At 32.3% G+C, this 12,753-nt stretch overlaps 1 protein-coding gene across 4 annotated transcripts in view; it reads left to right on the top strand.

The window, feature by feature from the left end:
• LOC111088006 overlaps window positions 1-12,753 on the top strand; it is a 19,290-nt gene that overhangs the window by 3,475 nt on the left and 3,062 nt on the right. The window contains exons 2-7 of one of the 4 annotated variants that reach the window (XR_002612631.1): window positions 603-705; window positions 1,051-1,133; window positions 3,497-3,595; window positions 6,455-6,589; window positions 7,876-7,947; window positions 11,760-11,946. Coding sequence is in view for 2 of the 4 variants with exons in the window: in XM_022396703.1 (XP_022252411.1) it covers window positions 603-705; window positions 1,051-1,133; window positions 3,497-3,595; window positions 6,455-6,589; window positions 7,876-7,947; window positions 11,760-11,828 (561 nt within the window). In the remaining 2 variants the exon portion in view is untranslated. The remainder of the gene's footprint in view (window positions 1-602; window positions 706-1,050; window positions 1,134-3,496; window positions 3,596-6,454; window positions 6,590-7,875; window positions 7,948-11,759; window positions 11,947-12,753) is intronic. The other 3 variants (XM_022396703.1, XM_022396702.1, XR_002612632.1) reach the window with 3 other exon arrangements.

Here is a 12,753-nt window from a genome sequence, read left to right as displayed (position 1 = left end):
ACGTAACAATATCAATATTGTTATAATTTGATTAGACAAAGAAAATAAAATTTTTTGTTGGATAAAAGGGTCTATACCGAAATAAATGAACAGCTGTTGAAAAAAATATGATTCTGGAATAAAATTCCTTGAAAGGGAAATGTTTTTAACCAACTATGAGAACTGCATCTAATTATCAAATAGATTACGCATCCTGATAACAGAACAGTATCAAAACATCGCAAAATGTATGTTTCAGCCAAGACATAAATTTTTAAAATCCTTAAAGTACTTATCTCAAAATTAATTTAACTGGAGATAGAAAAAGTAGAGAGATACTGCTGGTATGAATAAAATTAAATAAATTTTAGGTACTTTTTCTCGCAAATACTTTACCATTTTTTCAAGGAAAAAAATCACTTTTTCTGCTTCAGCAATTTGTCTTTATTCGATTAATTTGTACAATAACACCTAGTGTATTGCACGCCAACACATAAAAGGAAATATATTTTTCATACAAGTCTCTGCAGTCTTTGTTTTTTAAAGGTTCATAATCCTGCCTAAACACGATAGAGATAACGAATTGTATTGAATTTCAAATCGCATTCATTAATTTTTTGTAGATTCAGGGACTCGTCAGTTCAAGTTTGGGAATCAGAATACTCAATGATATCATATCATTTGAGCAGAACTTAGCATTTTTGTTCATTGACTTCATTACACCGTGTAAGTATTAACCAGAAAATTTATCTACGTTACCTCTCTTGCCAATATATAAAATAGTATAGCTTCCCATAACAGGTTGTTTATTTATTCATCGGAAACTTTATATAATCTTATGACGTGAGAATTTCAGCTAAACCTACTTTATTTGATTAGAAAAGGGTTTTAAACATAAGGTTTATGTGGTGATGTAAGAGTTCGATGCATTATTATTATGCACAGGTACATAATGTGTGTTACAGAGACCGCTGCTTTGATAAAGGCCACGGTAGAAAATTTGTAACATAAGGCTTATTTAAAGATGTAAGAACCCATGGTTTATACAAAAATACACAATGTGTGTTACAGTGACCGCTGCCCTGATAAAAGTTGCTGTAGTGATAAACTACGTGTGGATGGTTTCTGCTGTTTTCCTTTTTATTGGCAACAAAGTAAGTTTTGAAATTTAGTGGTTGTTAGAAAATTGAGAAATGTCTATCATAATAAAAGTGATTAATGTTTTACCACATCTTTACATTATGCTTACTACGAACGTTTTATACTGAAAAGCTTTAAATTGAGAATACGTTTACAAAAGATAAGTATACACTACAGAGAAGTATCTAAGGTTACCATAAGTTAAGTAGATATAAATATTATAATCTATCATTAGTTTTATATGCCAATATCTTGCTATATGTTCTATATTTATAATTTAGCCTCAACAAATTATGAACTGAATATAATATATAAATGAAAGATAAAAGGCTTAAAACTATACAAAAAAAATAACTCTTAAAGTTATATTAGCATGATGAATAACCTTAATGATCACAAGAATAACATAAATAACACACTACGCTTAAAAATTCACACGAAACATCATTTTTATGATGCAAAATAAATATAGTGCTATCATTAATAACGCACTATTATAAATAAACTTAATGATCACAAGGATAGCATAAATAACACATTACACTTAACAACTCACACGAAATATGTTTTTTACGATGCGGAATAAAAGTCACAAACGGTGATTATATAAGAACAATTTGTACTGCCATCTACCAGAAATGAAACTATTATTTATGAAACACGAAAATAATATATGCTTATAAACTGAACTCACTGCTATGTAGCAGGTTTCCTTTTTATTATTTCCCCACAAAAATATTGTGGTAGAAGAATAGAAGATTATTGCTGCTATACAAGCTGTGAAACGATCTATAATGCAATTAGGTGCTCGAATAAGGTTATAACTCAACTTTAGCAGTTATTTATTTGTAAATATCATAAAGTAATAGACTGAATGCAGTGGCAACTTTTTTTCTCGGCCTATCCCTACATACTAAGTAGTACCGTGATTATTGATAGCCTGTTCCCAAGTGCTCTTAAAACGCTTTTCTGTTGCTCTAAAACCATTGCGAAAATTTCACACATTTTTTGGCTAGAGTGTGAGAAGAAAAAAGAAAGACGAACACTTTGGCTTTTCAGCTACTTCCCAGTTCCTCACTTTAGCAACACTTTTCAATGATACTGGGAGTCTCACAAGCTGTGAAACACTCGATAATGGAAATTAGGTGCTCAAATATAACTTAACTTTAGCAGTTATTTGTAAGCATCATAGAGTAATAGATTGAATATGGCAGCAATTTTTTTCTCGTCCCATTCCTACATACTAAACATTACCATGGTTAGTGATACAGCACTTATTAAACGTGAAAATTTCTCTGAATTAAGATAAGACAACTAGAGCACTAATCAGTAGTAAATGTCTTAATTACAGGAACAACAGAACTTAGATATTACAAAACATGTCTCATAAAGCATAATTTTTAACTAAGATAAAGTGTTAGAATTAACTGTAAATTCGACGAAAACATGATTTCACTAAGTTAACATGTACTAGTCTGTCAAATGTTTGTTCTTGAGAACGTGGAAGTCATAATCTCGATTAAAAGTAAATAATGAAACTTTTACTGCTGTTAAATAATTAATGAAGTTTTACCATATACAAAATGAATTCCCAACAATCCACCTATAAAACAGAATCAAAAGCTGCATGAAAAGTTCAGTAACATATGGATTTGAGGAGAACTTGAATGACGTACTGTATAATTAAAAAAAAAATAAGCTATTGTTATGTTCACAAATATTGACTGGTGTATTCATTAATAAAACACAAAATGGTTTGATGGTATATTTTTTTAACGAAAAACTTTACAAATTTATTGATTAATGAATGACAACTTTATGTTTATTTTATGTGTTGCTTGATCTATTTATTAATTTATAGATAATTTGACTGATATATTGATTATCAAAACGTCTTGACTAGTTTATTTTTAAATTTTAAGAACTGTTTTGACGTGTTAATTAATTACAGTTTGCTGTATACACAGATAAACTGGTAAAGAAATGACTACAACAAACTTACGGAACAATGTAAATATAGCTAAAAATATTGGCTGATTAAAAGTACTGATTAACTAACACCTTGACCAAACACTGATTCAGTACAATTTTTTAAGTGATGTAACATATAAAGATAAAAGTTAAAGGAGTACATATTAAAGTATAAACTGACTGATCCACTAATTGACTGAAACTTCTCTGATTTACTAGAAACATGACATAGATTACTGGATAACTACCAAGTTTTTAATATATTAATTGAATGGTTTAAAAATTATTAACAAATTAATTAAAACAGAATAAAAAGTGATAGCAAAATTAATTTCGGCCACTGAAAACTAATTAACTATTAACAAGCTAGACATCAGAAGTAAATTTATATGTTCTTTATTTGCAGTTTGGAAAACCAACACTCTTTCAATTTTGGATGATATTAACAACTATAGTAGTTTTGGGAGGAATCGCAGCATATTGTTTTTATATTTATCAGTTTGTTGTAAGTAACTTTTCCTTAGTCTTGTGACTTATTTAATAATATATCCCTCACTTTTATGGACATATATAAAGTAATATATGAATACCTAATAATATATATTTATAGAACAGGATATACAGTTAATTTCTAAATGCATATATAGATTCTAACTGGAGATGCCTCAATCATTTTTAGCCGCGACTGAGCGGCTCTGAGTTTGCTTTTTTTTTCTTTCCAAGTACAAACTTTTAGCTCATACTTCCGCCATTTCTTGACCGATAGGATATCTAATTAAAGTTTTAGGACTCCGGAGGTGAAACCCTTTCGATTGATGTATTTGACCACGCCAAAGGTCTCCTCAAATAATTTACTCTAATCCTGCCTAAAATAATTTCAATTTGAGGGTAGGCTGATAGATATCCTGATGAGTAATAAAATCCAATCAGGTATGAGCACACCCCACGCTTGGTATTTCTGGCACACAAAATTAAAAATATAGCTAATAAAAAAGGGAAACAAAGGTTTCATAGATTAATCTACTTTAATCCTGCCTAAAATAATTTGAAGTGCGTCTTGTTTATATAGTTATATACATATTCGATGACGAGGAACCCACTTTGAGACTAATAATGGTTGGAGACGGCTTGAATGGGTAATGAAGAAAAACTTTAATATAAGTTTAACATAAAAACAAATGTACAACGTTTCGACAAGGTTTTGTCATCATCAGGTACAAGTAATTTACACTGACAATGATATATATATACAGTATTGAACAAAGAGATCACATGACCGGATACTGTTGCAAGACTTAGAAGAGGTATCTTGGCACCCAGGGGTGTTGGTTTAAAACCAAAATTCACCGCAGGAACACACACACACAGTGGCTTCTACATCCCCTGGAATTCCGCTCATGACACCACACAAAAATCAATACACTTAAAAACCCCATAAACACAGCCACAAGACTTTGTTCAACGGACTACATAAATGAAAAAATTAACCACATAAAGCATTCCTTTATTCACACCAATAAATTCCCACCAGCTGTTATTGAAAAACACTCCAACATTCCCCACAACAAAACTCAATTCACGAACAAAACTGACATTAACAAACCCAACAACAGTACATTACACTGCAGTTTACCTTTTGTTCCTGAAACCAGCTCAAGAATTTTCCACACTTGGACAAAACTAGCCATTAAACACAATATTCCTGTCAACGTCAAATTCTCACAAAAACCCGGACCTAAATTAAAATCGTTACTAAACAAAAATTATTTAGAATCACACAGTACCAACGTCATTTACAAAATAACATGCGATAACTGTCCAGAATTCTACATAGGAGAAACAGGAAGAAAATTGGAAACCAGATTGACAGAACACAATAAAAAAACCGTCCCATCTTTTTCACCATTGCAACTCAAAAAACCATAGTATATCTATTAAAAACATACTCATTTTAAACAAAAACCCAACATAAACAAACGAAAAATCAAGGAATCCATCTTAATTGAACAAAACAACCCTACTCTAAACTGTGTGTCCGATCTAATAATTTTGAGGCTAAGAAAAGATAACTGTTTATTGTTTTCGTGCTCTATGGTAAATGTGATGTTGGGATGTATGGGATTTTACTACTAGTGGGAATACAATTTTAGGGTAAACTATATTATAAACAATACATCTGCAGCAACTCGGTGATTAAAAATTTAGGTTCGGAAAAGCTATTCCCTTCAATCTCGAAGATTATAAGTACAGATTTTGTAAAAAGTGTTTGTGTAAGGTGGAGGAGGTGCTATCTAATGATGTTCACTTATTATCTCTATGTTTCTATCTATTGATAAACGGCAACAATTTAACATTATTGGACTTTGCATTCTGTAAGTTTAAGATTGTTTTACGTTTTAGTCATCCAAAAATAATACAGTATGCAAAGGTTTGACGGTTGATTCTTGTTTCTGTTTTTTTTATGAAATTAATAAATTTAAGTTGTATTACATTCCTAAATGAAATATACTTGTCAAACAACTTTCTATAATTCTCTCTTGTTAAACAATCAAAATCAGTCTATGACTTTTGTTGATTATTTTAAGAAATATCAGTAACTGACAACGCGACAGAACGTTTTGATATTAACGTACTGTTGATATAGTTTCATGTTATTCATCTTGAGTCTTCTAGTTGTTTCAAATAACAATTATTAAAGCTATGAACGCAACATTACTGGAGTGTTTGAAAAATTAAGAACTAAGTTATTTCTTCACTTTTATATTCCAATAGACTAGGCATGTCCCTTGCTGGTTGGTGGACCGAATTGTGAGCCGAAGGTATATGGTTTTGGGTCCCGTTTCCGTGAAATCGCGCTCTGATCTATGAGGCCGTGATTGTGTTTTAAGAAGGACGGTGTAATCCAACTATTCGATTACAGTAGTCCAAGTTCAAAATTATGGACGGTTAGCACAGATAGCCTTCGAGTACCTTTTCTCGAAATCCAACTAAAAGAAACAAACAATATATTATTTGAAATTTATGAAAACATTACACAATCTGAGGGTCGCGGGTTCGAATCCGCATCCCACCAAACATGCTCGCCCTTTCAGCCGTGGGGGCGTTATAATGTGACGGTCAATCCCACTATTCGTTGGTAAAAGAGTAGCCCAAGAGCTGCCTTCCCTCTAGTCTTACACTGCTAAATTAGGGACGGCTAGCACAGATAGTCTTCGAGTACCTTTTCTCGAAATCCAACTAAAAGAAACAAACAATATATTATTTGAAATTTATGAAAACATTAATTCAATGAAACATACATAAAAATCGATATTTCGTTTTTCTTTTTTGCTTTATCTCAAAGAAATTCTGTTTCGTTTTTCAGGTGATTTTGAAGTCTACTGAATGTGTAGGTAGTTTTGACGTGAGAAAAGGTCTACTAAAAATCTTTACTGACCGAATCCTGAAACTGTTGCAAGTTTTTTTTTCTCCGTTTTTATTACTTTCTACTATAATTAATGTAAGTTATGAAATAACGGTATTTGTTAATTAATTTAATTGTAGGAAGATATGTCATCACATAGTAGTACAGAGGTTGAATATGTTATATTAAAACAAATTTAGAGCTTCGCTACAATTTATATCTTCACGTCCACTCGTTCCCTTCCTGACGACCTTGCATCTTGAATATAGCCTTGCAGCGTAGTTTGCATTTCAAAACGCTTCGTCGTAAGGCTGTCACGAGTAAAGTTTACCCTACCTCCCTAACCCTTTCCATAAGTCATCTAAGTGTACGAGTACGAAGGTTTCCTACTGGCTGTTTCAACAATCCAATCAAACAGAAATCCATAGGCGCTGATTCTGGCGACTTTACAGTTACGCTTTTGTGTGGAATAGCATTGTCTGGGCCACATTGGCTGCTTTGTTCCATCGTCCTATGTTTTCACGGATTCTTTACTGTAATACGTTGGTATTTCTCTCTGATATTTAGCAGTTTTAGTTATATTATAGATAAGTAAAAGAAGCTTGATTCACTATCTGAGGATTTTTCTCATGAAGATTATGTACTTCCTTTACCACTGCAAGAGTATGGCTTGTTACAGGTATCTTAATGGATAGTCCTCAAGTTGATCCATATTCCTTTGTTTCACAAATTCATTAGGTATAACGGATATACCCATCTTCGAAATTCCAAAGTGCAATCAAACACAACTTTATGATCTCAGTGTTTGGATATTTTGCATCAGAAAGGGCTTTTAAATACTCTTCCTAAAAGCGATTAATTTTCACTGGCATGGCACTATCGACGCGATGTCAAACAATGCCAAATTGTAGCTTTCATTCATACTGCTCCACCATGATTTTATATAAGCTGTGGTTTTCACATGACTTGCTTATTTGCATATTCAAAATTGTTTTCATATAACGTACTAAGTCCTCTGTATAACACCATACCAAGCGTATTAATAGTTTTATTAGATAAGTTCCAGTGGTGAAGAATATCAAAATTAACCCTATTTATTGTAAAAGATAGATACTTCAAGTATAGCTATAGTTTTATAAACAATTAAAATTGTTATTTAATTATGATCAACATGAAATAAGAGATGCACCAATCAAACAAAATGTTTCTTTATTTAGGTAAAATATTATCTATTTAAATGTATGCATTCATGTATGCAAAACTAAATATTCATTTAACAATTTATTGTGAAGATAATCGAGAAAAGCTCATATTATTGGCGTGCTGGGTACATAATACCTAATGCAAACTAATTTTAAAAACAATTTTCTTTTTTTTTTTAGATTGTTCTTATCAATAAAGTCAGTAACAGGCATCTAGAAGTAAAACTTCGACCTACTAATACCACAGTTGCAGTAAGTACATGTTATAAGTAGTGTTAAAAGCTTTAATGTTAAAATTTAAATGTTAGTAGAGGGAGCTTTGTGTCTTAATTATGACTTTAAGATCAGAAAGTTTAACAGGGTTGGCGTAACATATTTAAAAACTCCAAGCATGTTAGATAAATTGGTCTAGGGCATTCGAGGTTAGATTATATATACAAAAATCTTGTGAAGTGTGATTTTCAAAATATTGTGTGAATATGTCAATGTGTTAGCTATCTCGCTTACTTTGGACAAATAAATTAATTTGTTTTACTAGTTAACGTCATTTGCAATGTAGGCCTAGAGCCATTTTACGACAGTACAAGTATTCAAGTTTGTAGAGAGGATTAAAGGAAATAAAGTAATTTATTATTCTAGTGTTCTCTTTCTTTACGGATTCTTTTAAATTATTAAGTGAAAATAATTCAATGTTCAGTCCACTTAATGTGACAAAATCAGTTTATTTCATCCTTTAGATGTTTCCACAAGCATGAACCACTTTTAAACTGTCGCAACTATTTATAACCTACTGTTGCGTATCTACTTGTTTATTAATTCCCGTAAAAATTCTTTCCGAAGAACTTTAATGATACAAGTCCTTTCTTAAATAAAACTAGTTTATTCTTTCTCAATACAACTTTGCAGCACACTTAATTTCCACAGTCACTTTAACTTAAACACACGCTATAATTCACAACGATTCACGTAATTTACTTACGGTCACTACCACTCGCTTGACTCAATTATCTATCTCTATATCTACAATAATTTGCTGGGCTTATATACTAAAATAGAGGGCGTCTGGCAAACACTCAGGCCTTCACGATCCTTCCAGAAACTCATCACGTGTTACCAAAGTCACGTGACTTCCGCCGTCGTAACACTACGTTTATGCTCTACTGAAACTTACTTGTGCAAATTAGCGCAATAACTCTGTTTTATCTTAACTTACTTGGTCCAGTACCCAAATGGAAGCTGTTCAGACAAAAGAATATAAGTTGGAAACCAATTATTCAATGGCTTAAGAATGGTGCAAAAAGACCCTCATGTCAAATAATCGCTCTATACAGTCCCCAAACAAAGATGTATCGGGCACAGTGTGATTTCTTATGTTTACAAGAGGGCTTTTTATATCGGAAATTGGAAGATACAAATGGTTAGAAACAATGGCTGAAGTTAGTAATTCTCCAGTCTCTACATTTTCAAACATGTCATAATATTTACAACCTTTCAACAGCCGGATACTTAGGTATTAAGAAGGTACTAGAGTGAGCAAGATAATGTTTTTACCAGATTTAGTGTCGGGATTCTGTGGTGAATTTGTGTTACATATATGAACTATTCTGTGAGTGGAAAGGTCCATGGAAGATACAGCATGGGCAGCTACAACAGTATAGTCTTGGACAGTAATGAAGAGAGTTGCAGTTGATGTGTTTTGTCATCTTCCAGGCAGTAAAAATGGGAATTCATATATTAGGATTGTGGTGGACTATTTCAGCAATGGCCGGAAACAAATAATTTTCCTTACCAGGGAACAGAAACTCTTGATTTGGTGTGCCTATTGAATTGCACTTGGAGCAGGGACAAAACTTTAATCCTATGGCCTCCGTCTATGCTCACAGAGCGAAGGGTTGTTTATAGAAATGTGTTAAGTTCTTGAAATTAAAAAGTACCAGGACAACAGCCCTTCATCCATCTTCTGTTAAATCAAATAGCCATGTATTCGGATGAACATCAGAAAACGCGAGATAAAGATATTTTAATATAACTAATCATTTATTTTACAACAATACATGAAGCTACCAGCAACACACCGTAATCACTGATGTTCGGGAGACATATAAAAGTCCCATTGGACCTTCTATACTTTCGTCTGGAGCAAAGTCGCTCAAAAGAGTCTTACACAGGAAATTTAGAGAGATTAAGGAACACCATATATAACATACATGATTTTACCCAAGAAAGACTTAAATCAGCTAATGATAAAAAGAAAATTCGCTATGATGTTATTACTAATAAAACTGGATCCATTTGAGATTGCATGATGTGGCTGTAGAATACCTGATGCAAGAAAGGATGAACTCCAAAGTTATCCTGGCGTTGGGAAGGATCATGTTTTGTACTGAAAAGAATCAACGATGTAGTTTACAGAATCCAGGAGGATAGTGATCCAAACGAAAATTCGTCCATCGTGGTCGTCTAGGGAAGTACATCCAATTGGGTAACTCCTGAGAAGAACTTATCTTGTGGAACTTCAAAATGTGGAGGGACTTGGAGTTCCTGTGCTTCGTTAACGTTGGAGACACCAATGAATTCACCCAACCATTTACCCATGAAGAAGTTTCCCATTCACAGGATGACTAGTGAAAACGAGGGACAAGATGCCATCCCATCCATATACCATTCACCTTAGAAATAAAAGCCATCAAAAAAGACTTTGTGGAGACACAATTTAGTGTTGTGTTTATTTATTTATTTTTTTGTATTAAGATTTTTCAAGGGACGTCACAATCCAGACAGTGGCCGTCTTATAAGGTACATTTTTGATCTTGTAATTTATATTTAGCTAAAGGAAATGTGATTTTAAAGATAGAGAGTAAATCAGTCAATGTATTAGTTATCGCGGTTACTTTGTCCAAGTAAGTTGGTTGGTTTCACTAAGTTAACATCATTTGTACTATAGGTCTACAGCAACTTTATGGCATTACAAGTGTTCAAGTTTGCAGAAAAATACAGGAGGAAATAAAGTAATTGATTATCGTTGTATGGACTGTATGTTGGATTATTTTCACCAAATAACATAAAAATACGCCAATAAAAGAACTAAGCTACTACAGTAACATAGTTCTATTTTTGTAGAAAGCTACTTCATCCTACAATTAGTATGAAACAAGAAAATTCAGGCGATGTTAAACCACATAAGTTAAAACGTTAAATTATGTTAATGAAAGAGTTTAGTTTAAACAACTATGGTTTAAGATAACTGGTAAGAGCAAACTGGTATTGACAAGATATGTTGAGTTTATTTGTAAAGTTTTTAATTCTTATGGTATAACGATTGTTTGTTGTGAATTTCGTGCAAAGCTACTCAAGGGCTATCTTCGCTAGCCGTCTCTAATTTTAAAGTGATAGACTAGAGAGAAGGCAGCTAGTCAACACCACCAATGCCAACTCTTGGACTACTCTTTATCAATAAACAGTGAGATTAGTCATCACATTATAACAGCCCCACAGCTGAAAGGGCAAGCAGTTTACATGTGGGTTTTTAAGCAAACTTTACTTTTGCACTTTACCCTAATTTTCACATTAATAATTCTTTTTATCGAAAAATCTATAACAGAATTGAAGCATTCAAAAACAGTTGTAACTTTCATAAATATTTCATATATTACGACCATGACTTCGTCTTTACTGCTACAACTGTCTTTGTTTTCCTCAATTCTATAATTGTGGAGTTTCAAAGAGCATCGATGGTTTCAAGTATTAATTATATAAATCTATATCAATTTAAGTACAATACACTTTGCAAACATATATTCAAATATAGGAATTGCAAAAAACCAACACAGTTAGATCCCTAAAAGACAGCAGTTTAAGGCTATAGTTGTCTGCGAGTGTTTGGTAAGGATAGATTATGTATGACACAATTCCTTTGTTAAACATTACTTGTTTTAAAATCCGACAAAATATGTATGATGAGCTACTAAGTTACCTTAATTTCAGAAATACAAATGAGAATGTCAATCTTTATACTGTACCTAGAGTTATATTTGCGAAAGTGCTAATTTAATATTTTCTTGCAGCCGATTCCAGCAAATAGAAATGCATCCACAGAAACTAGAATTCTGGTTTTGCCGGCCCAAATACAATAAATATCGCAGTCACAGTACCTCAGGAAACGTATGTATGTAAATCCTACGTTTCCCCCCCTTTCTTACAATGTTCAAAATTAATATGGAGGAATATATCTTGAGTATGTGTTTAACTACGGTGAGTAACAATCTTGAAAAATCAAAGTCATGTTAAAAACATAAGGATAAATGAATTGATATCAGTACCGATTCAATCCAATTGAAATTAAAGGCAAATGACAAAAGTTAATGAAAAAGAATTAAATTTCAGTCATTAGAAATTTACTAAAATGTTCATTAGATTGAGTGTTTTATTATAATGTATTTTTGCATAACATTTATGTTAATTCTTATATGATTTCAAACATTTTAAATGTCATTCTTACGAAGAGTATTATTTTCAATTCAATCGACATAATCGTATAAATGTATATTCATAATTACGTAAATTATGCTAGTGTAAAAGGTAGCGCTCAGGTGAGCTTAATTGTTGGAGTTTCAATTAAAACTACCCTTTACACCAAATTTATTTATTGGATGATTTGTCGTGACGAGTGGAGCCACAAGTCGCTAACTCGATAAGTACAGTTAGATTAAAGAATATGAGTCTCAGGCCAAGACTATACACTCAAAATAATATTTATTTAACATCAATTACTTATTATAAAACCATTACACAGTTAAAATATGAGTTATCAAATGATTACTTATAAAACCTTTACTGTTTAGATCTAATATTTCCTACACTAGCTGATCAAGAGAGAGAGAGAGACTATACTTACAGTAGAGTTGGAGTTTTGAAAGCTGTAGCTACGTTAGTAAACTTCAGTTTCATTTTCAGTTTGGAGAATTTCTTCCTGGAGAACTTTCTTCCTGGAGAGAACTTCGGCGGGAGCTAATTTTTCAGCCTCTGACATGGGTTTTTAAACTCTAATTTCCTTGTGTT

Source organism: Limulus polyphemus, unplaced genomic scaffold, assembly GCF_000517525.1.
Source record: "Limulus polyphemus unplaced genomic scaffold, Limulus_polyphemus-2.1.2 Scaffold2980, whole genome shotgun sequence".
Lineage (NCBI taxonomy): Eukaryota > Metazoa > Arthropoda > Merostomata > Xiphosura > Limulidae > Limulus > Limulus polyphemus.
The sequence above is the reverse complement of the archived record's forward strand: the minus strand, read 5'-3'. Positions and strand labels throughout refer to the sequence as shown.